The sequence below is a fragment of the Candoia aspera genome, chromosome 3 (genome assembly GCF_035149785.1).
Source record: "Candoia aspera isolate rCanAsp1 chromosome 3, rCanAsp1.hap2, whole genome shotgun sequence".
NCBI lineage: Eukaryota > Metazoa > Chordata > Lepidosauria > Squamata > Boidae > Candoia > Candoia aspera.
The window spans coordinates 156,034,881-156,060,975 of NC_086155.1; the positions used below are offsets into that span (position 1 = coordinate 156,034,881).

The following is a 26,095-nucleotide window of genomic DNA, read 5'->3' on the forward strand; positions in this document are numbered from 1 at the left end:
TGTAAATGAAAAAGGCAATGATTCTTTTTCTGCTTGTTTTCCTGTCACATAATACTGACCTGCAATTTATGCATCATTAAACATGTCTAAAAGTTGCAATAGTGTCTTCATTGCTTCATCAGCTAAACAAAATTATTTTTCATTATATGCACATACAATTCTAACAAACATTTTTAAAATGTTATAATCTTTAGGACTTTTTTTACAAATTAGATTATATTTCCATGACTGTTACAGGATAAAACTCAAGGGACAATTTTTTTTTTCTATCCTGCCTTTATTAAATTAAGAATTATCATTCTTGGTCTGAATTATGTCAGTTAATGTTTTTCATACACAAAGCACAAAGTTCATATATAACACAGGCTTTCATACAAGTACAACTCTACACCTATTTATATATATCCTTTGTTTTCAACAATACTGCACTTATTTGCCATGTATGGTTTCTAGCTTTTAGGAAAAAACAAGATTAGTTTTATTTTCCTGCTTTTATTAGTTTGTAAATACAAGCACCATTCTATGTACCTCCAGTGGTTTAATTTCAGTGTTTTATATCATAGGTCAGACAAAATTAATGAATATGTTTACTCCTAGTACTCTTGAGTTTAGTGATTTGTTCTAGAACATTTGCTAACCTTGCTAGTGCTATTTTCAATTTTTAGGACTCAGCACTGTATGATTATCCTGCTCAACAATTGACATAAAAACAGACTATGCTTTCCTAAAGAAAAACAAGATGTGTTTGCCATCTCTAGGCGGGTCATATTATTTATAATTTCAGATGTCTACGATATTTAACACTTGAGATCATACGATTCTCTGCTTTGAAGAGCTCACAATCAAAACACAAAATGATGAAGAGAGCACCTCAATGCTTCCCCTCACTCCAGTAATAATATGTTATTTGAAAAGTAGTTGCCTACTTTCACCAATCATAGCATTGTTCCACACTAATTAAGAGAGTTAACTGGAGATTTTGATGTGACTGTCCAAAACATAAAACTAAATGTTTTCAAATAATCAGTCTGCTCATCTCCATTAAAATCAAGACTTCTTTATTCTAGGAAGTGGACCCCATTATTAGGGAAGACAGTATTTTTCTATTTTAACAGCCAAGTTAAGTAGAAAATGAAATTTGCACAAATGTTTCTGATCATGATGGCATGAACAGTTTCACCTACTCCAAATACTTCTGCTACATCTTTTGAAAATACATAAGCTTTGTCTTCATTTACACTGAGGAACTTTTAAACACAAGTAAAAACACATCCAAGTAGGAAAGGGGTTACAAGACCAATTAAAGACCAGGTGGATTCATGGACAATATGAACCAAATGTTTGAACATGCATATAAATTTGGCAGATGACAGACTCTGAAAGACACCTGCATATGATCACTATTATCTGCTGGAAGTGGCACAGAGCATACACGCTAGATTTCTTCAGTTAAGAGACTGAAAATACAACCTTAAGACTATTATTTTCCTTGCCAATTCTCCTTTTATTGATATAATTTACTCTGTTAGTGTGTGAGACAGTGTGAAATTGGATGTTAGTAACATTTTGCTTTTCCTTTCTCTTAATAAAGGGTTTCATTCAGCAGGGTCCATAGCAAATGTCCAAATTGGCAAGACTGCAATGCTGCATCCACCATCTTGCACATTTTGACATCACAGACCCTGTTGATTTCATGCATGCCTAAGGATATCCCCGCCATTAGTGTTGCTTCCCTCTCAATTATACTGTAAAGCCAACAAATGAATGGGGAAATGCAAAATGGTATCATAGATACTATAGACTGGAAAAGCCTTCGCAACAGTCTGCTTTATAGAGAGAATCAATCTAGCAGGAATATGGAACAGGACAGTAGTTTTCCTAGTAAAGGTACTCTTCAGTTTCTTTGTTTCTCTGAAACAATAATTTAAAAAAAGAATCTGAAGAGAAAGCATTATATTAATCTTACTGGATTTTGGTAATCAAGGGACATTTTCAGTTTAGGCATGTATCTTTCTCTGGAGATAAAACAATTATGTGCCTCATGCCTTTAAAGCTTTGCGATACGAATTACTAAGATATATTATGAGTTTGAAATGTTTCCTGCTTCCAATTTCTAGAGAAAACGTCACAAAGCAGGTTTTCACTCATTAGTGATGAATTGCTTGTAGAAAAATAAAAATTTAAATTGTATGAAATGTAATCATATGCAAACAAAACTTACTTAGCTTCAAAAATGATTCAAAACTATTGCTATTCCATTAAAGTTTCTTTGCAATTCAAGCCTATTTCTACCACGTCCTCTTTGTGCAATATCTAGAGAACCCTGCAATAACTTAGTTAAGCAGCTGTTTTCCAATTTGCCTTCACCAATAAAACTACTTCTGAATTTTTATTAGAAAGAATATTCCATTTAAATTTGAAGTTAGAACCAAAATTTGAACTATGTGAAGGCTGTTGGCTCTAAAGAACATTAACTGAGTTTTACAACATCATGTTCCTACCAACAGTTCTATGCACAAGATAAAACACAATTCTCAAAGCAGTGTGTGAAATACAGACTGGAATATAAAACCCTTTTGCAACCTTCTAATCCATGGTGTGAAGTAATGAGCTAAACAAGCAAGTTATCCTGAATGTATAAAAATAACTCTACATACTTTTGATTTCTAGTATTTCCCACTGAGGTATTAGTTGCCTTTCACAAATGACCAGAATGAATCCATTTCAAAATAAATTATGCACTAAATAGCAGCTGGCAAGAAAAGAATTAAATTACTATCTTCTAGCAAAATATCTGCTCCCCTATCTTTAGCAGTGGTTTGAGTATAAATAAAAAGAGGTAAAATGCTGGCATTCCTTGTTCAGCCTCTACATTCAAACAGTGCAAAAATAATACCACAGAAATCTGCAACAAACAATGTAACTCCCCAAGGAGCACTGCTTGGTATATTCCCCAAACAGGCTCCAATAAAACAGGAGGCCATGCTGCAAAATTAAGGAAATTAATCAGAGCATGCCTCTATATATCTTCTGGACCAATGTTTTTCAAAGTTGGCAACTTTTAAGATGTGTGGACCTCAACTCCCAGCATGCTGGCTGGGTTGAAATCCACACATCTTAAAGTTGTCAACTTTGAAAAACACTGTTCTGGACTGTCATTCCACCCCCCATCCCCACAAATAAGTAGCCACTGGAGGTTGACAGAATCTCCATTTTTTTTTTTGTACCTATGTACTTCACCAAAGAACTATAACTGTACTTAAAAACATAAATGATTAAAATTCAAGCAGCAAAAAGAGCAGGAAATTCAAAAGTGTATTCACATAGCTCTTTATCAAAGCACAGCTTTGTAGTTATGTAGACTGAACTTCAACCACTCTGAAGTCTGAAATCCATGTAAATAGCTAGAATTTGAAGTCACTGTCCTGTGGGGAAATTAGGTACCTATAGCTTGAAGCCATGTAAAAACACAAAAATAAGCTTAATTATAATGCAGTGGGTCCCCAAAATGCTTCAATGTAAAGGAAAAAAGAAGTGTGTCCTGTAAAACTGATTATAAATTAACACACACTCTCACTCTGCCTGTCTGCCTGCCTGCCTGTATGTGTATATCAAAAAAGTATGGAGTATTTGCCTCAGCAACAACAATAACAAAACATCCAATGGAAAAATAAAGATTGTGACAGTTCATCAGTTTTCCATTGAAGCAGCTGCCATGGATGACTTCATACTGTCTCGTGTTGAAGTTAGTTCACCAATCACCCATTCTAAAGCTTCACGCCCCTGTAATGGAAAACAGAAAAGGTTAATTGACTGACTGGAAACAATGCTAAGCATGTAAAACTTTCCTCTGTCAGAACCTAAAACAGTTTCAAAAGCAAAGTACTTTGTTTCTTTCTGCATTATAAAAAAGCTGAATTATTAGTGCTACTGAATCTCTATAGGATTATTTCTTGGGCTTCCTTCTTTTTAACAACAGCATTAATTTTAACTTGATTGAAAATCTTTAATTTTTAACCTAGTGACACACTTTTCTGTAAACAATATCCTTGCCAACAACATTACAAGATTGCATGCCAATTCTACTGCATAATGCAATTAACTGATTTCTCAATCCAGCAAATCAGTTACAAAGGATCAAACATTTCAGGATGAGTGCTAAAGACAGATTTGATTTACTGATATTTCCAGAACAAAACGTATCAATTACTCAAATTCTAATCTATCAGTGTATCCTGAAACTTTTTCACAAGCCACAATACTAAGTTAATACTGGAATTATTGTTTTCTCAATTACCACACTGCATCTCAACAAAGAAAATACATTGGAGTAACTCTTTTTGCCTATTCTGAATGAGAAAATTCCTTGCCTTGATTTCTTTTTCTCTCTTCTGCCATTGAAAGAATTGTTCAAGTGCTAGTCCTAGAAAACGATGGTCCATTAGAATTCTACAATCCCTGAGGGTGTCTCAGAAGCCAGTTTTTCACCCCTCAGACCTCAGGGGGAAATCTTCCTTGCCCCTTGCTAGCTGTTTCCAACTTTGAGAAATCCCATAACGTAAATATATACATACATACATACATACATACATACATACATACATACATTTAATCATATGGCATAGCAGTTCGGTGTTCATGCTGCTTTTTCTTGCTGGGAAATCCTTGTGAGATCCAGCAGCCAGATGTGTAGACTATTTAGCCATGACAAGTCACGTTGCCTGAGGTGCACCATGAGGAGGCTAGTCTACATTGCACCAAGTTGGGCTGAGAGAAAGTGACTGGCCCAAGGTCACCCAGCTGGCTTTCACGCCTAAGACGGGACTAGAACTCACAGACTCCTGGTTTCTAGCCCGTTGCCTTAACCACTAGACCAAACTGGATCTCTTCAACGTAAAAGATTAAAAGAAGACATTACAAGTCATGGTGAGGACCCACAAGGGGCTATGAATCCAGAACGCTTCAACATGTTCACAGTCAGGGTAAAGACGTCAACCAGCCCTGGAGTTGTTGAAATAAATTTCTTCTAAAGTTTGTAATTGACAGAAATTGTTTTAAAACGAATGCAAAACCCTATCTAACAAATGACTATTGAATATTCTTTATCTCTCCAAGAACTACATAGCTATTGCTGTTTTACTGAAATTTGATATTTGAAATTAATGCAAAAACTTATCTATCAATCTGTTTTAAGGGCATTTCGATAGACTATAAATAGCTCAACTAAAGTATTAGTTCCAGTCCAAAATGATTAGCCATTTATTGACACTTATATAAGCTTATGGAAAGTGAATAACTGCCAATTATGTTCAATAAAATTTCAGTCAGATTTTTAAAGTATCATAAATACTTAGAATCAAATCACCTCAGAGAGCTTAAGCCTACACCCACAATCTTATCAATATGAATTAATAGCCCTGTCACAAATACACACACTGAATTAGCTACTTTCCTGGCAACAACATGGAAGTGGTTCATTGCTGCCTTCTATTGGCAATGTTTTCTCAACTTTCAAGTCCAGATCACCCTGGAACTTCTGGTAGTTTCTCAAGCGCTAACCATATCCAACCCTGCTTACTCCTTTTTGGGGGTGATCAAGGTCAGCTATGTGCTACCTGCACGTATTCCAGCCATCAAGTTTGCTACAACTCTGTAAAAATATGTGAGGTGTGTGTAGGAAACTTGATTAGAAGTGTTTACCTGCATTTCACATACTTATTATGATGATTGCAAAACATACTACTCAAGTCAGGAATGTTGCTTCTATTCAAAAAATGTAACAGGATGGTGCTTACTTTGTCCTCATCTGCTAGATTACTGTATTATTTGCATGTACTGTCCCTAAACTGCAAAAATGTGACTTCTTAATAGAAGTTTAGTTTTGAGGTGTGGAAAAAAGCACCAAGTAAACATACTACTGAATAGGAGATCCAAGACCCAGCCTTAAGGACTATCCATTCTGCAACTTTCTGTTAGGCTTACAACAGTGTAATTGATCCTAGGCTGATGACAACTTAACTGCCATGACTTCTCCCAAACGTATCTAGTATTAATTGAGTGAGATTATTATCTAAATTCAGTACTATAGTATCTAAGGTTTCTTGCAAGCTTTATGGTAGAGATATGCCACAAATTGCATACATATTAAAGAGCATCCAGATCAATTATATATTTTCTCTTGTAGTTTCACACCTCTGAGAACTGTACTCATTATTAATACTTCCATATTTTTGAAGCCTGCACACATTTCATTTTTGAGCCTAAACCAACCATCTCTAAACTACTGTCCATCTGAACATGTTTGAGCACTGCAAATTACACAGTTCAGATCTACTTTTAAAAGTTCTAGATAAAAATCTAAAATGAATCATCAATATAGAAAAATAACATGCTGAAAGAAGACATTCACTGATCTATTGCAAAACAGAGCAGGAACTATTGCATTCTTACAGAACAAGATACTTGCAATATATCAGTTTTCAAAGGTTTTAAATATTACTTCAGATCTGACAACTATGTGAACAAAATTCCATGCTAAATAAAATTTTGGAGTGTAGATTTAAATAAATTCTAAGAAGTGAAACAACAATTTGATTTCAGCAAATTCCAATTAAACTGATAAATGTCAACAAATGTCTCTGAATTCCCTAGTTTATGTTGCAATGAACAGTTAGTCATTCATTTGTAACAGCTGAAGGAGACACATGAGTTAGGTTACTTCTAAATAAACGTAGCTATGGATACAGCAATCCTGACAAAGAACTGGTTTGCAATGTACTGAAAAACAGCATATTAATATACACTGCAAGCAAGCAGATTTGCCAGTAAATATGTACCTTTAATATATTTATGCATGTGATGATAGTACAACCTAGACATAACGTTAATGGCTTTTACTTTAAGGACAACTGAAAGCATATGGTGAGCATATCCTATTTTTTCATACTATATACACACATACTCCAAAAATGAGAGTATTTAAAGAATGACAATACTGTTTGAATAATTTTATTCAAACCTATAAATTAGGATATTAAGCACAGAAATTAAACTATTCTGTTCCAAGATTGGTAGAAAATAATGTATTTTTATATAATAAGGCCCTATCTACATTTTTTCTTACAGATAACTGACAGTTCTATGAGATACTAAAAAATGTACCTCTGAAAACAAGATCTTCAGTTGGAAAAAAACAAAAACCCTCTTTTATTATAGGAAACATAATTTCATTATTAGTATGAATTCAAATAACTGCTCAATTAATGAGCTGCAATTTATCATATTCAAATGAAAAGCAACTGGTGGTTTATTCCATTCATTGTTTTCAATCTAGATACAAGCATAATTACAAATTATAACTAGCAGTTGTAGTTTCTCCTCTCATGCAAAGGAGAATGAAAAAGAAAAAGAGCACATCTAATCTCAAGAATAGGCTAATCACTTTATCTTGCAGCTACATGTGAGTAGAGCAAAGAAGTTCTGTATGACTGCTTACTTAAAAAGTACAAAGCAACCAGGAATCTGCAAACAATGAAGGTAACAATATCTATTGCATTTACCCAAAAGGAAGACAATCCTGAATTGAAGACAAGGTCCCCACAGCTTTCAAAAAAAAAAAAAAGTAGTAGAAAAATATAATTCTGGACAAAACTTTGTGCCCAGGGTCTACATCTTGGGAAGCCAGGTTAACTCACCAGCTGGAAATTTTCCACATTGCCAATAAATATGAATGTTTTGCAGACCTGAATATGTATTTGCCAAAAATACCACATTCCAGAAATGGACAAAGCTGAGACTACTGAATTAATAACTTACTAAAATTAATAGCCTGTAATGCAAGTAGCCCCATTCATCAAATCAATTGAGCCTATCTGCATATACCAAACATTTTCTCTCTCACATAAACCACTCTCCAGATGCAGATCAATGTTCCCCACCATCCATCTCCAGCCGAAGGAATAAAAGAAGAAAAAAAAATAAGGATGAACAGAAGTTAAAAAGAAGGGAAGGCAAAAGAAGAGGAAGTACGAAAGACAAAACTGGATGGAGATGAGGCCAAGGGAAGGGGCAACTGGGGAGTGAAGGGGAGAAAAGAGAAAAGGTTCACTTAGATGTCACAGATGTTCAGCAGGCAAGTAGCCCTTTTCAACTAAGGCCAAATCTTCAAAATGATCAGTGTTAATCCCAATTCCCCTAATTATTTGGGGGAAACAATCTTGTCTTTCTATGGGGTAAATATAGTACATATGGCCTGACTCAAATATATCATGAAATGCATGCAGTCTGATACCTTCCCCACCTCTTTCTCACTGTATTGTCAAGAAAGGCAAGGCACAAGATGTGAACAACCTGAGAACTGGCTGCCCCATAATGAGGCTGTTTTGGGTAGCATCCATCTACCCCTGTCAAGTTCTAGCAGCTAGAACCCATGTATCTGATCTGATAGCCAGAGTACACTGACTGTATTTGTACAGCTTTTAGCACAAGCTGTGCAACTGTATTCTTTTAAGAGATCATTATACTGAAAATCTATCTGTGTGGTGGCTGAGAGTCGACAATGACTCGATGGCACATAATCAATCAATCACCTAAATACTGTTGGCACCATTTTTCTACAGAAATATACTACAGAGGCAACTGAAACCAGTATTGACCTCAAGCAGTAGTGTTAAGCAGCACAGCATTTGAATCTAACTGCCTCACCGAACAGTTCTGTCAGATCTACTCTTGCAGTGCTCAGACCCAAAACATAATCAGTCTGATTGGCCACCTACGGCTACAATAGTGACCCTTGACTAATTGCTCCCCTGTTCAACCCAGACATGTAGTACCTGACAGAAGAAAGTTTTTCCTCTAGTGTTCTAACAACATTCTTTTTACACAAAAGGGAACAACAAATAATGTAAGAATAATATTACTAATTGACCCCCTTAAATTAAGAACCTTCCTGTGACAAAGTATTTAGATACCAAAGGAGCCTTTATTCCATAATTAAAGAATAAAGCCACTGTTCCTCTCCATGCAATGTGTGTATATACATATAAAAGGCATGCAACTTTTTAAAGGCACATCACAACAACATGCACGTACTTGCTAGAAGGTGAAATGCTATACCAAGGTAACAAATGCTGATATTACCACTAGTTAGTACAAAATGCAGCTGTAGAAAGAGACTGCTAGCTTAGAACATTTTCAGAATGTTGAATTGTCCATTCAAGAGCATCCCACCCCTGGAGCAACACAGAAAAGATGTACAACTTGCAGCAAAAGGTTATTCCATCATCAATCCTGCAAACTAAGAGCCTCTAGCAAAATTCGACATTTTTAATTGCATAGATATGGCAAGCAAGAGTATCCCGGAGAAAGTTTGTAAGTATAGCAAAGCAGGATTTTGACAACATACGAACATGCATCCCATCATAATAATGCTGAAGAGTCAGCTAAGCACATGTGCTCTTACTAGTTTGTTTTTGACATCCACTTGAGATTATCTCATGTGTTACCAAATTCCTAAAAAATAACTGCCATCTAGACACTTGGTTACAAAAAGGAAGTGGCCTCAGCTGAATGGGTGAAAATACAGAGGCACACCAAAGGTTTAGTGGTTTCAGCATTAAAACAGAAAAGAAGAATCAACAGTAAGGCAACTGACTAGGATTAGCAATGCATTGACAATTGTATCAACAGGCAGAGAAATGTAAAAATGATTGTTTATCCCCCAAAAAAGTTTGTGAACAGCATCTCAGCTAATATGTATATGGTATCTTTTCCAAAAATACTCTTTATAGGACTGAGCTATTTAGTTGCAGTCTTGCCATCTATTTCTAATTAAACTCTAAAGGATGTAAGAATTACATCCCACAGAATCAATAGTTACAGTACATCCCATAGTAAACACAAAGTGCTGCAATGAACAAAGGTGCCATTAGGACCAATCTAAAGTTACAAAAATCACAGGAAAAAATGGGAATCACATGTTGTCAGGCTTGTCAACTTACACGAAAGTGCCACTGACTAGTCTTCCTAATTACGTATTATTTGAAATTAATTGCACTAGAAATAACTGCAAAAGTCCACATGCTTATGATTCTAGCTCTCTCTCACCCGCTAACACTGCGATGGGAAACTTGTGCCTCTCCACATACTGCCAAACTATAACTTCCAGAAGCTTCAACCATCATGTCCAGCACCAGCTGGAGGGGACAAGTTTCCCACCCATGTCTCAAACATGTGGAAAGTTTGTACTGCATCTTATTTTACAGGTAGCATCAATCATTTAAAATAACAGTTTTGCAACCTTAACAATCGTTCTTCATTTATCACTGACTCTAAACAGAGGAGGCATTTGCAATCTGCACTCCTCTGTAAGGTGAGGGAAAGGGAGCAAAAAGGGGGCAGCCTAACTGTCACTTGACTTCAGCTCTGCCCTGAAGCAGCAGACTGTTCTCAAAGGAATGGAGTCACAACAGAAAGTTGCCCATGTTTTCCATACCTTGCTGAACTTAGAAAGCAATAGCCATTGGCTATTTCAAATATATTGGATGAGAGTTCCCTAATGACACCATATATGGAACAGTTAGAACAAGTTCACATTGTAGAAGCCAGATTGCATAGAACCTAGAGACTGGGAACACAGCACCAGTGGATGGTGCATACAAGCCTGTAACCTTGAGAAAAACAAGCTTTTGCACTTCCGGTGGGAATATGGCAGCTTGAACAGCTCCTTTTTGAAGCGGAGCTGATGACTGACGTATGCTTTTTTTTATGGACTTGGGCTGGTTCCTGGTGTCCAAAGACTTCTCCAGATCCAAGGAGAATCCTGGAAATCATCCCCTCTGTCCTCCAGACAGCTGTTTCTCGGGGGGGGGGTGTCACGAAACGGAGTTTCAGCGACTGACTGGAGATTGGAATAGCTGGGACGTGGGGCTGTCATCTTGTTCCAGGCTGCCTTGAAGACAAAAGGACTTTAGAGCTGACCACCCCATTTCTAAAGCACATTATTCTTATGCTTATTTGCTACTTAAAAGAAGCTTTTTACAGTGAAAAGAAGCTTTTCTCTTAGTGATTCTCATTATCTCTTGGATTAAGTGAATGGCATAGAAGTTTGTGCTTTGTATATATCACAAAAAACCCGAAAGCTGAGAATGCTGATGGGTTTTTTTCTTTCTTAAGAAGTGAAGTTATAGAGTTTATCTGTGACTTTTTCTCCTTTTTTTTCTTTAGAAAATCTGTTTTAGTGAAGCTGAAATCTGCCTTTTTTGTTTTTGGGCTCCTGTGGGAAAGTTTTTTTCTGTTATTATTTCCTACTATGCTCATTGGTTTAGTCATGTAAACAATAGTAACTGGATCTTTCTTTTGGATTAGATTTTATTTTTATGGGAGCTATACTGGGACACTAGAGGGTGCTATAGACTATTTTAAAGAGTCATGGAAGATTTTAAATTGATTCTTCAGGAATTTAGTTCCAAAATTTTGCACTATATGAAAAATATTCTACAAGATTCAGACAATGTAGAAGATCAACAGTAGGCAAAAAGTGACAGTGATGCCAAATACTTAAAGGACATACTGGATTTGTCAAAGAATAAGTTGGAAATTACTGATTTGGAGTTAGAGAATTGGATAACATTGTTTTTCTGAAATATGAAGAAAAAGAAGAAAAGGAGTTTAGTTTAAACATTTGGAAGGTCCCAGAAGAGAACTTCAGTACGTAGGATGGGAAGATGGGAAGATGAAAGAGGAGACAACTGTATAATGTTAAGATATGTAATAATGAATAAGAGACTAAATGGTGCTTTGGTTTATTTTGAGGTTGGATAAATTCCAATTATGTTTGTGTGGATGGATTTTTTATGGTTAAGATGATTGCTTTGCTTAGGATATTATTTTCACCTTAGGTTATATTGATATTAATAATGGTAATATTATACCTATATTTGATATATGAGATGAAGGTATTTTTTGCTGTTTGGAATGATTATATAAGAATGTTAAGAAGTATTGGGATTAGATATGCATTTTATAAATAAGAATTGCTCTCTGAAAGAGATGGGCGATGAATACATTGACTAAGACAGTATCTTTTTGAGGTGAGATAATTTTTTATGATTATGGCTGGTATGGATTTTGCTGATTAAGATGAATACCTAGGATGCTCTTTTTTATATATATAATACTAATATTGATAATGAAATGTTTATATTATAAGATATAGACTGTGATCCTAATGGTTTTTTTAAACTGAATATATAACAGAATTTATCCCTTGTAAGTTTGTGGAATATTTAGTTTGAAATAATAGTTTGACTTGTATTTTTTATATATTAAGAGTTAGATATTTTATGTATGGTGATGGATGGTAGTATTAGGGGTATAATAAGATAAAATTGAATAGATTTGGCAGAGAAGGCAAAATTGACTACAGAAATGTATGACAATATTTAGTATAAACTTTTTCTTTGGTAGAGAATTGCTTTTGGGTTTTTGTTTGTAATTAAAAAAATGAAGTTATAGTTTTGAATTTTTATTATTAGGTTGAAATGGACTATAGAAATAATGTTTACTATAGTTAAAATTGGAGTAAGAGACTGATGTATTTTTTATGCACATCTTTGCTGTAAAGAGTCAGAAGTTGTTCTTTTGTATCTGTTTCTATTTGTTTCTGTTTCTTTTTAGTTCTTCCCTTTTTTTCTTTAGCTGCCTTTCAATCTTTTTCTATCTTTTCATGTTTTATCTTTACTTTGAAAATATAATAAAGTTTCTTTTAAAAAAGAGAAAAACAAGCTTTTGCAAGCTTTTCTCACATCATATTCCATGAGATTTGGGCCATTTTAATTTTAAATAACTTGTAAATAGTTCCCCCACCCACAGATTTCCCTCAGGGGGTGCCCACATCACATCATATCATGCAGTGGTAACTGTTGCCTTAAATGCTTGCTAATGCATAATATAAACCAAGGACATGAATAAATAAACACCTTTCTTCTCTCTCCTATTTTGAAAGCTAAAAATGGCAGGCAACTGACCAAGTGATTGGCCTGCTTCTTCTGTAAATCTATGTGCCCTGAGCAACCCACTGGGGAAGCTAATTGGCAATAAGAAATGCTATTCTTTGATCTATGTTCAGGAGACCAGCTGCCACATTTCCCATTCAAGATCAGGCTGAATATGTGATTATACCTCAGCCACACATGTTCTACTCTCTTGGCTGTAAACATCTGCTATTTTAACCAATACCATAGACACACAGATATGTATCTGAAAAGGAAATGCAGGACATTGTTCCCAACCATCAGTACGTATGCACTACCACCTGCATTTCTGAATATTAAGCACTAAATATTAAGAATGTTCTCTAAAACACCACTGTAAATTAAAAGTCATATTCCTAATATTACTTCTTAAAAATTATATTGAATGTTTAATGTAATGTTTCTCTGCCATTCAGCAATTTAGTGACCTTCAGACGGTTTGGATCTGGGATTCCAGTGCAGGCCTTAGACATTTCTTTTGTCTATCCTCAAGCCTCTTACCTCATTCTTAATGTTTAAAAATAAAATTAGAAGGAAGCTACTACATTGCAAAGCAAAGGAGCAGCCCCTCATTTTATTTCTAAGAATCCCCTGGATTCCATATAGGCCTATCAAAAATAAAATGGGGAGTAGCTGCAGCCCAAAGCTTTTCTGATAAATATGCTCTCTGCATTAAAAAAAAAGCTGACAGTGAATTTTTGAGGAGCTAGAAAGGGTGCCAGGAGCACCTTCACCAATTCACTCTTTGGTAAACTGATGTTTTGTGGTGGACCACAAAACATCCACTGTCACAGATGGTTTGTGAATGGGCAATCTATCATCACAGTCATTTTCCTTGGTGTTCACATGTTTTCAAAATGTTGAATAAGGGACTTTTGTTCAACTTTAACTCCCATCACTCCCAGCAGACTGATTGAAGGAAGTTATAATACAAAATATTTAGATGGCATCATATTGGAAAAAACTACTAAATAGTGTTGCATTTTGACTATTTTTTGATTGTTAAAGATTTGTAACTGAGGGCATCTTGGACTCCAAAAGCCAAGGGAGTTTTTACACTTTATTAACTCTTAAAAAGGCACCATGGTAGCAACAGTAACACAATAAAAAAAAATTATACACCTACCTTTCTAGCATTAGACGATATTGTGTTGGCCATTAAAGTTTCCAAGTAACTACTGAGGCTAACACCTTTTACTGTAATAATTGCTTCTTGAGTTAGGAGAGTTCTATGAAAGGAAAAAAAAATGTTAGACATCGAAGGATTCTTAATCTTCACACTTTTCATCAAACAGGACATCTGAACTTACTTTTCAGGATTTTCAGGATGAGGTGTATAGACTAATCGTTCGTCCACTGATACAAGATTCGTAAGTGTTATCTTAGAAAAATAAAGGCAAAAATTAGTTTTTTTTACCATTTCTGACTTACTCTTGCAACTCAAAACCACAATTAATATTAAATGGAAAAATCTTGGATTCTGCAACTCCTTAAATAAAAGAACCATTTTAAAAATGGCAAAGGTTGAAATCTTAAACTCATTATTGGAGACTGTAACCTAAAGAGTCTTAAGGCTCATACTCTAAGTATTAATATAAGCAGAATAACTGATCGTGATTCTTTCAGGATGTCCTCCCTACTCCCAAATTTACAATTCCTAGAATAACTTTTCCTAAGGTTTATTTCAGAGATACTGAGCATTACCTGATGTGCTGTTCTTGTCTACCAACTTGGTCTTACACTGTATTTTTCAGAGTATCTTCAAACAGTGTGTTAAAAAAAAATACAGAACAAGCATTCAGTAAGCATCTTGTCCTGCAAGCAAATACAACAGAACTTCATCACTTACATTTGTGGAGCTCAATACCATTTTCTTTTCCATTGGATCAACCACAGAATGTTCTTTAATGTATGTAACAGTTCTATTTGTTCCCAGAATCTTGAACAAAAAAAGAAAAACAAGAATTAATCCAAAGTCACATGAGCAGAAGGTCTGCAATAAATCTAAGTCTCTAGAAGTATGGTTCCTCACGTGCACCGTAACTCTTAACAAGATGATATCTGAGTATTTATCACTATAGTCATGCAAAATCAAAAGCAATAACTGCATTAAGAAGCAAAAAAGGTTATACAATAATTTAGAAATTTATTTAATAAAAGTTTCTACTCATTTTCTATTTTAGCTTATCGCTAGCTTTTATAACTTACAGCTTTTACAATATTTGGTAGACCCCATTCTGTACTAAGTAATCGGTGACTATGTAATCTTCCTTGGTTATCAAGGCTTCGGTCCAGGACATCAACTCCTACCACTGATGGGTTCATAGGATTGGGATATTTTCTCATAGCAGCTTTTATTACAGTATCCCATGGATGCCTGGGGAAAAATGAAATAGAACAGAATTAATCAATACATATCTTTAAGCACTCAGCAAGAAGGTTCAGTACGAGTAGAAATTATTTTGATTTGTATTAAAGAATGTTCCAAACAGGAATCAGTACTGGATCTTCTTATTTTCTTATTCTTTTCCCAACTTTTCCCACCTATATTTGATGTTTAATCAGCTGAAAGTAGAAGTTAGGAGAAAGGATGTGTGTATGCAGTTTTGTTTAATGAACACAGACCCCCCCATCCTGGTAATCCAAAAGTCATAAGTTCAGCCCAAAATAAAATGCATGTAAATCATGTGCTAATGTTAAAAAGAATTACATCTTTATGTGTAATTTACTTTTAATACTGATTCTGATTTATATTTTTCAGTTAAAAGTGCTTTGTCAGAATTTGTTTTAGCATGAGGTTAGCAACATTAGAAGAACATCATGCTAGTATGATATTAATGCAAACATTTTCCCTCTTAAAAAACTAACAAGGCTTTTCTCTGTAGCAAGTTCCCATTCAGTAATGGACCACTGTACTCAGAGGAAAAACTTTCAGATTATAAATTCAATCCTGTATTTAATTTGACAAGATTCTCTTAAAAAAGAGCCCTGCTAATCAGCAATGCCAGCAACGTATTTAGAAACAATCTCAATTACAGCTATGAGTTCTTAAAGTAGTTTTTAGCATTGTATCACATCCGCTTGACCATATGACCCAGAAATATTCTCTCACATCAATTAGTTTGCCTTTTTTCCCCCCTTCCATATTTCTGGAAGTTTTAAATTCCTAGATAACTGTCATCTGTCACTCTTGAAGCCTATTTATATTTTCCAGTTATGCTGAATTCTGATGGCTCCAGAAATCTGACTATGTAAAGAATAAATGAAATATCTGACAAAGGCATCATGATTCAGCAGAACTTATTCATGAAATGAGGGCAGATTGAAAACTGTTGCTGATAGGTATAGATGTATCCAATGAGAAACCAAACTACAACTCACAACCTTTGTTCCCTACATGCCCCCAGGCTGCTGAATGTAAGTTAGCACACATCATGTGCGTATTCTGAGCGTGTAAGCTGGACTTTGATTTTTAGAGGTACTTTTAGATCACTCCAGCTGAAAAGAGAGGAGTAGAGCATTCTTCTACAGGATCACTTGTTCCACATATCTCTTTTAAGTGGCTCTGTTGCAATTCCCATATGCTGAAATGTCTCAGGCTACCACTAGATTCCTCTGATAATTAATACTTGCCTGGTTTATACTTGTGTAGGTTTAATTCATTCATATTTCATTTATTCTCTTTTACTAATAGCCCACCCATGATTTAAAGTAGAACTGTATAGCAGAATTTGAAATGAAGGCTAGTGCTGTGCCTCTGGAGTGACAGATAACAGAAACCAGACAACTGTTTTTCCTTAGAAAGTAAATGGAATGATGAGAAAGAAGAAAGTGTGCAGATACATTAAACACTATTGTTTATAGAATAAGTTGAAGGTATCTAGCAGGATAGAATCTTGATAGTGTGAAGGAATACTGGGACCACCATAGTAAGATCACTCACCCCCATCCTTATCAAAGGCATTCTGGGCCTCACTGTGATTTACAATATTTTCTTAATCTTTCTTATGTAGCGTAACAAACCAAATGTCTATAATCTGCAACCTTGCTTTGTTGGGGGTTCTTCTGCAGTTCCTTGGTGAGGAGCCCAGTGATCACTATAATCTGCACATGCCAATAAAATACACTTTGTTGCATCTATTTCCAGTCACTTTGGTTTCTAATTTAAGTGGGCATTTTTCTCACAACTATAATTTCCTCCTACTCAGGGAAAAAGCTAAGCTTAAAATGCTCTCTCATTTATGACGTACACTGGTAAGTTCAAATCAGCATTACAGATCTTTTGTACCCTTACACAGGGTAAATAACCTGTGGTGAATAACCTTCACCAATTCATATCACTAGTACAATTTCATTCAGTGCTGCCAGAACATTCCATTCTTGCTGTCTAAATTTGAAGAGCAGAGAGGAGATTTTTGTAGGCAAGAATGCATACTGGTAGTCCTCGGTTAACCACTCATTCAGCGAATGTTCAAAGTTATGACAGTGATGAACAAGTGGTACTCACAACCGGTACTCAGTTGCAGTCGTCCCACAACCCCACAGTCATGTGATCATGATTCGGGCACTTGGAAACCAACTTGCACTTATTGCAGCATCCCACAGTCACGCAATAACCATTTGTGATCTACCTGCTGGCTTCCCACAAGTTGCTTCAATGGGAAACCCTGTAGGGAAGGTCACAAGTTGCTCTAGTATGCTGCTTTTTCTCCCAAGGAGCCCCCAGGCAGCAGGGCAAGTGCAGGCCCAGGTAGACAGGCAGGGGGCCACCTGCCTGGGTGCACTCACAGTGGCAGAGCCCCCTCCAGCCTTGCTGCACTCAAGCCACTCCACAGCACCCCTGTCCCACACCTGCAGCACTCCAAAGTACTCACCCACCCGCCTACTTGTGAGCCACCTAAGGAAAGGCTTGTCGTGACCAGGACTTGCAACTTCCTGCTGACTTCCCCATTGACTTCACTTGTGGGAAGCTGGCAGGAAGTCACAAGTCTCACTCACTTGAGGTCCTCACTTAATGACAGCAACAGGGACTGCTGGGATTGCTGTCACTAAGCAATGCGGTCACATGACATTGTGCTTTAAGACCGCATTGCTTAGTGATGGAAATTCTGGTCCAAATTACCGTCATTCAGCGAGGACTATTGTACAGTTTACCCTTTGGCACTTCCAGATAGATTGAGGCTTTGATGAAAGCTAAAGGTTTGATATTAAATGTCAGACAAATAATAATGTGAATTTTAAATGCTTGATGTAAGCATAATATAATTTATATTACACCACCCAAATTGACTATCCCAACTAAGTTTCAGGATTTAACCTTAGATAAACTTTGGCAAGATGACAGCTATTTTGGGGTGTTGGTTCACTGACACACATCATACCAGTCATACAATTCCTTCTCAAGTTAAGCAATGTTATATAAATCTTAGAAAAAGAGTAATACATAAGCTAAACCATTTAAAAGGCAAAGAATAAGAGGGGGAAAAATCTTAACACAGACATCATTCAATATATGTCTCCAATCATTGTTTCTACCACACCTATTCATCATTTCACACAATAGCTATTTATTCTTTAAATATCTCATTGGTCTCTTTCTGAAGATCTCATCAACTCCATGCAATGTTCTTTGTCTTCCCCTTCCTCTCAACTCTTCCTTCATATACTTGTTTTGCAATTTGATCCTCATTCATTCTCTCTATATGACCAAGCCACCTCACCATTCTTCTTTTATACTGCTCACTCATTTTTGTATTCAACTCATGTTCATTCAGCACCATACATTCTTCTTTATTTCACAAATTTATAGCCTGCCCTATTCCAAGCAATCTCTCGATCTTGATTCTTCTTGCTTTATCACACTGTTTTAAATACTATATTTACATGTGCATTTCCATTACATTCAACTTACTTTTAAATTTCTCCTGATATACCCAACACTAATTTCTATATAATAAATTAGGCAACAGCACATTCACATACCCAGCCATGTTAAATTTTTTGGACAAATATTCATTTTTTACCACTGCTCACATTCTACCTGCTATCTTTCCCCACCATTTGCATGTCTTAAAATTTCTTCACGTACTGTTTGCATTTCTAGTAGAAATTCTACCAAGCAGTATTGACAAATATTAAATGTATGAGCACCATCTTCAATTTCCATTCTAAAAAAAATTGATCCTCTACCAAGGAACCACTTCACACATTAATTGAAAAGTCCTCTCATAGCAGGATACTATCTATGTAACAAAAAGGGGGTCCCATCAATTTCAGTAGGAAACTGCGCCCACAGGTTTGCATTCTCATTTTTATAGACTATTGCAGAAGAAAAACGCAGATTTTAAATTTTTGTTCAGAAAACATCCACTGCTGAAATGACAGTAACAAGACTGCAAGGTTTTCATCACACCAATATGTGCAATCTTAAGGCTTATGCAATCTAACCAGACACTGTACAGAAAGGTGAAAAAGGTTAAGTTCACATTCAGCTGTCCTTGAACATTCAGAAAAGAGAACTCACAAGGATGAAAGTGGCAAACTTAACTGGACTGCCCATGCTTCAAAAATAATTAAATGCTTCAGTACCTCCCTGCCATTTATTAAAGCCCCTCTTTCTTTAGGCTTCCATGGGACTCTAAAAAGGTGTGAATGCTTAAAAGCATCAATTCAACACTTTTAATGTGATGCTTAAAGCAGCAGTACCTTTTAAGGCTCAGTCAGAAGCCTGCAAATTAGAATAGCTGAAAGGTACTGTGCAGTTGAGCTCATGCAAGATTCTGAGGTCTTCTAAATAATGTTCCAACTGTGCATCATCCCAATATTTAAGTTCATTCCATTAATCACATAAATATATGCTTTCAGTATCAGCTGGAATAACTGTATCTATTAGCTTCTGGGAAAAGATTTGTATTTTATAAATGTATATTTAAATTTTAGATCAAAAGCCTATAGTTTATTACGGCATTTCACAAAGTTGTTTCATAATAGCATGGCTATTTGCTAGCATATTATGCTACTTAAGAATGATTTTAGGCATCTGCTTTTCATGACTGGCATTATATTTGATTGCTGGACAATTGCTGATTCCAAAAATTGCACGGTCAATTAAATGAAAGCAAGCTTTTACGGCGTCCCAACTTCTCTCATTACAAAATTCCAAGGTGACTGGATCATGAAATTATTTCCTCCATATATGTATATATGGAGACATCACAACATTGCTCCCTCTTTCAGCCACCCTTCTGTGAAGCGCTAAAGTCTGTTTTATATGAAATTGGTCTCTGAAAGGATAAACTGTTTTCTTATTTCTCCACTAAAAAAGAAGACGAAGAAATGGATTAAGAGAGCAAGATGTTTCTCCTGTACACACACAGAGAGAAACATAAACCAGAAAAGACTCTGCCTTAAGTCCAGATTCTGGATTTTTCATAACCAAGACAGACTCAAGATGTCAAAACAGTGGAAGCCAGAGAGGAAGATTTAGGACTAATTTTACTTGTCTCTTAGTCAAACTGCTTATTCAGATTGCTCAATTATCAGAAAACTACTTCTAAAAACCTCAGAAGAGGCAAGGGTTTTAAGATCATCCACGAAGGGCATCACTCAACACAGATCACAGACCTTATAGAGCAGTGTTTCTCAACCTGGCAACTTGGCTGGGGAATTCTGGGAGTTGAAGTCCACGCATCTTAAAGTTGCTAAGTTTGAGAAACACTGTTATAGAAGAAGAAAACATCAACTTGATGACCTTCCTCCATCCTAGCAGAGGTCTCTCCTTACCAGCTTCCCTTAGAGGGCAAGTCAAGAACTACTTTCCCCTGCAATAAGGACAGAAAGGGAACGGGGGGGGGGGGGTGGAGGTGGGGGAGGAGACATAGTTACTGTAAGCACTGCATTATTGCCTTAAATAAATCAAATGAGTGTGCCTGCACACTCACCACCAACACCCCACAACCTTTAAAGCTCTTCCCGCTATCCACCTAAGTCTTCAGCACCACGACTGGAAGGGCAGCGAAGCTACAGCAATCAGAGGAGCTGCTGCAGGGAAGGGATCTGCCTGGCTGTGGGTGACAGACTGCGACACATCACCAAAATGAGGCTGCCTGTTTGTATCCGAGAGCGTCCCGGGGATCCAGGCGGGATGGTTTGTAAATCGTGGTTTATGGATTAGCACATTGCGTAAACCCAACGAATAAACCATGATTTAATTAACGCAACCAGAGTGAATGACTTTAATTCCAATGGGAATTAAAAGGACGGGAAGGCACCAGGCTGGGAAAAGCTGGAGATCTTCAACAGACCAGGCTAGAGAGAAATCCGTGTTAGCTCTCCCTCTAAATTCTTGCCAGGCCGAAACGCGCCCAGGACCCGACCGAGCAAACAGGAAAAGCGCCACTTCTGCCCTCTCTTACCCGAATTCGTGTTCTGAGCTCCAGATCTTCATCCTGCGGCAGCTATGGCGGCTCGGCAGACGGCACCGGCTTCTCGGCCCAGAAGGAAAAGGTGGAGCTTCCCGCGAAATGAGGATAAGAATGTGGCCGGAGACGTCAGCATCTGCGTCACCAGGGCAGGGACGACCTTCTGGGTCAACCGCTCTCAGCTCTTGCGGCCGGGAAGAGGAAGGCCGCGCGCGCAGTAAAGACAGCAGCGCCCTTGGGCCGGAGCCGCGGAATTCACCTTGCCGGTCGGCGTGTGCCTGCGCCGTCATTGCTACGCTATTAAGCCACGCCCCCATCTCTGTGAGCGGGCGGCTTTTTCTCCTAGGTACTTGTACCTTGTGGTTTTCATTGCGTGACTGCGTGGGGAAGGCTTTAAAGGTTTCCTTGATCGGGTTTAGCCTGACCCGAAAGCAGAATAATGCATCTCGGTTTGGCTCGATTTTTTTGTTTGATGGAAGAATCAATCTGCACTCATTTACTGGGGACAAATCCTACTGAAATCAATGAGACTTACTTCTGAGTAGACAGCGCTTTACTTTAAAAGAAAACATTCTCATTTTAATATATGCGCTGCTAAATTCACCAGATTTAAGGATTCACCGTACTGGATCACTAATTTTAATTAAAGCAGAAAGAGGAAATCAGACATAACATTATAGCCCTATTCTATGCCCATGTTCACATTAGGTGGTAGGTTAAAATACAGTTGACTCACCAGTGTTGTGCAAATTTGGCTCAGTTATTTAATATATGGAGAGCCAGTTTGGTGTAACGGTTAAGGCATCAGGTTAGAAACTGGGAGACCCTAAATTCTAGTCCTGTCTTGGGCAGGAAGCCAGCTGGGTGACCTTGGACCAGTCATTCCCTCTCAGCCCTAGGAAGAAGCCAATGGCAAACCAGTTCCAAAAAACCTTGCCAAGAAAACTGCAGGGACTCATCCAGGCAGTCTCCAAGAATTGGACCTGATTGAACGGATTAAAAAAAACAACCCTTAATATATCAATGTAGTGCAACCCCAGGCTTCTGGTTTAGTTCAGCCAACTGGGTTAGCATGTTGTGTGGCCATAGCCTATGAATAACTTCGGAAAGCACTCCTATAGAACTGTGCATTTGTTTAATATTTCCAAAAATATTTTCTTGATGTAATTTGTCAGATGCCTCTCTCCTATGCCAGATTACTCCAAGCAAATTTCATTGGGTTCCTCAGAGTTATTCCCAAATAACTATAGATTTGCAGTCTAAAATGTGTTAGCCTATCAGATCACTTTCTTCAAATTATTGTAACAGGTATGAGAAAACATTTTGCTTTCCCAGAAAAGCAAAAAACAGAGAAATGTGACCAAAATGACCTCATGATTAGTCAAGGGAGGATAAGATGAGATCATGTCTTATTTTGTTGGTACACTGCTACTGGAAGTTGGCAAAATACAACAGCAACAAGACCAGCCCAGAAAGATGCTGCCCTAGTTCATGCATTCATTCAGAAATTAACAAATAAAACTTGAGCCATGGCAATTGATTTCAGTTAATACTGGCTTTAGAATAGTGTCTTCTAGTGCATCTAAACAAACTAGCTGCCTTGGGAGAAAAGTGTCCTTCAACTTCCACTAAAATAATTACCACCACTGCCCCATCCTCTTGTATTGTGCACTGGAGCTCTTGGCAGCCACTAAACTGTTAGAGTGAAGTGTTGAAATAATATACTTTATCTTAGCCCCAAAGCTGACAAATGATACTAGTTTGTATTTTCTGCAACTTGACAGGAGTGAATATACTCAGAAATTCAGAGCAGGATGGAAAACACTTCGGCTTTCCAGAAGGACTATAATTCACACTCTACCTGTTAAGTGCCACGCTGGCCAAGGTTGATAGAACTAAACTTCAGAAATCTGATGGATGCTAGGTTGTCCTTCCCTGACCTGGACAGTTATAGTTCTCCACACCTGATCAAGAACTTACTATGTAATCCAGTGGAGCTTGCTTTCCAGCAAATAAGTTTAGTACTTCACTCTGACTGTATGTTATCCTATAAATGCAACTCAAAGTTTAAAAAGGTAAAGGTAAAGGTTTCCCTTGACGTAAAGTCCAGTCGAATCCGACTCTAGGGGGCGGTGCTCATCTCCGTTTCTAAGCCTTGGAGCCGGCATTGTCATAGACACTTCCGGGTCATGTGGCCAGCATGACGACTCGGAACGCCGTTACCTTCCCGCCGAAGCGGTACCTATTGATCTACTCACATTTGCATGTTTTCGAACTGCTAGGTGAGCAGGAGCTGGGACGAGCAACGGGAGCTCACCCCGCCGCGCGGTTTCGAACCGCCGACCTTCCGATCGGCAGCTCAGCGGTTTAACCCGCAGCGCCACCGCATCCCTTCAAAGTTTAAAAACTACAAAATTAATATTTTTAATTTCTAAATAGTCTGGAGCCCAAATTTACATATTCAAGACGTTTTATGAATAGAAGATATTCCCCAATCAAAAACAGTTGTATTCAGCTGAATATTAGACAGGAAAGAAATACCATTAGGGATATCTTTCAGGTAGAAGTCTGTATTTCCAGCCATTGAGAGCCAAGCATGTGTTACATGCATTGCTCCAGTCTAATTTTTCTTGCTTGAGTCATGCTAAGATAATATTGTTTGTGAAAGCAGTTCTGCAGTTAAGGGGTTTGCCATTCAGTTTTTATACTTCTGCAGTGTAAAATTCTGCAGGCAAAACCATCAACTCTTCTAGAATATTCTTACTTCTTGCTGATAGCTATCTTGACTACGTAAAGAATACATAGACAGTAAGATAGCATCACATTATAGTCTAATAGTTTGTCCAGAGGATCCTGGGATTCCAAAATTTTGTCCGGTTATACAGGCCTCCCATCCATAGAAGCAGCATTCATTCATATGAAGACCACTTGGCATCCTGAACAATAGAAGTAAATTTTCCATGAAGACAGACTCAACAGTTATTTACACAGTCACATAAGTATCTGTCACTTTTGCTTATGGCTAAATTATGCTGTGTCTTTATTTTGAAGGCTGTGCAATAAAGGACAGACCTCCTGTGTTCTTTTCATTGCTGTGTATCAGAGGGAATTTGGCAGGTAGTCAGTTAAGCTACATAAAGCTACCAAATCTGAGCTTCAACAATCAAGATGATCACTAGATGGAAGCAAGAGATTTAAAAAGTAACATTGCTTTCATCTATTGTAGTGTTCATTATGATTTGTGCAGCCTAGATCTACAGAAATAAAAAACAGCAGCTCATTGGTCCACATTTTAGAAATAAACTCCATTAATGAAGTTAAGAAGTTAACTATTTAGAAGATGGTTGAGTGTGTAGTAGGGCTGTAGAGGAAGCACAATTTCTGGATCCTCTTCAGTTAGGGTTCAGGTATGGACATGGGACATAAACCCAATTGGTCATTTTAGTACATTACTTTTATTGGGACCTCAATGGGGGCAATATACCCTTCTTGATCTTATTAGACCTCTCAGTGGCTTTTGATACCATCAATCATATCCTCCTAGACTGCCTGCTGGAGTTTGTGATTGAACACATTGTTGGGAATTGCAGGCTGTTTTATAGTAGTTCCATTTACTCCCCAGTGGATGGTTCTAGTCAGCGACAAAGGAACTGCTTTCTTCTACCTTTATTGTTCCTCTCCCCCTTTCTATTTAAACTAGATGAAGCTGCTGGAAGAAGTCATCTAGCTGTTTAGGATGTGCTACCATCAACATGTGGGACGCGGTGGCGCTGTGGGTTAAACCGCTGAGCTGCCGATCGGAAGGTCGGCGGTTCGAAACCGCGCGGCGGGGTGAGCTCCCGTTGCTCGTCCCAGCTCCTGCTCACCTAGCAGTTCGAAAACATGCAAATGTGAGTAGATCAATAGGTACCGCTTCGGCGGGAAGGTAACGGCGTTCCGAGTCGTCATGCTGGCCACATGACCCGGAAGTGTCTATGACAACGCCGGCTCCAAGGCTTAGAAACGGAGATGAGCACCGCCCCCTAGAGTCGGACTCGACTGGACTTTACGTCAAGGGAAACCTTTACCTTTACTACCATCAACATACCAATGATGCTCAGCATATTTGGCCACCCTGGCCCCAGCTGGTGATGCTATTGACATCTTGTCCTAGTGTCTATGGAGGCTGTTGGGGTCTCGATCGGACAAAACAGTTGAAACTGAATTCTGACAAAATGAATTTCAGTTCTCAGTCAGCCCAGTGTTACCTTTGGGAGAGGGTAGTGCTAAGTGCTGCTTTTAAAGGAATAGGTTTGTGACCTCAGGGTCCTCTTGGATTCAGTCACTGCTAGATTGACTGATGGAGGCAGCAGTCTAAAGGGCCTTCACCGAACACCATGTCATGCCCTAGTTGTGGCCTTTCTTGGAGCAGGAAGACCAGTCAATAGTGAATCATGACCTTCCTGCTATATGTTTATACTTCTGCAATGTACTCTACATGGGGTTGCTTTTTGAAGACCACTTAGAGACTATAATTAGTTCAGAATACAGTGACCCATGTACTGATTGGCACTTGTTTTGGTCATGATACTGATTTTGCAGGCCCTGCATTGGTTACCCTTTTTTTTCTGGGTGCAATTAAAAGTGCTAGTTTCAACTTATAAA

General features: G+C 37.6%; 1 protein-coding gene across 1 annotated transcript; it reads right to left on the bottom strand.

Moving 5' to 3' along the window:
* Window positions 1-1,041: 1,041 nt before the first annotated feature.
* On the bottom strand, window positions 1,042-21,602 carry PRELID3A (PRELI domain containing 3A). The gene is made up of 6 exons (XM_063299082.1): window positions 21,446-21,602; window positions 15,240-15,408; window positions 14,881-14,970; window positions 14,342-14,412; window positions 14,158-14,260; window positions 1,042-3,783 (listed from the first exon to the last, which is right to left on the bottom strand). Exons 1-6 carry the CDS (start codon window positions 21,475-21,477, stop codon window positions 3,691-3,693), a joined length of 558 nt encoding a protein of 185 aa, XP_063155152.1. The 5' UTR covers window positions 21,478-21,602; the 3' UTR covers window positions 1,042-3,690.
* Between the last annotated feature and the right edge of the window lie 4,493 nt (window positions 21,603-26,095).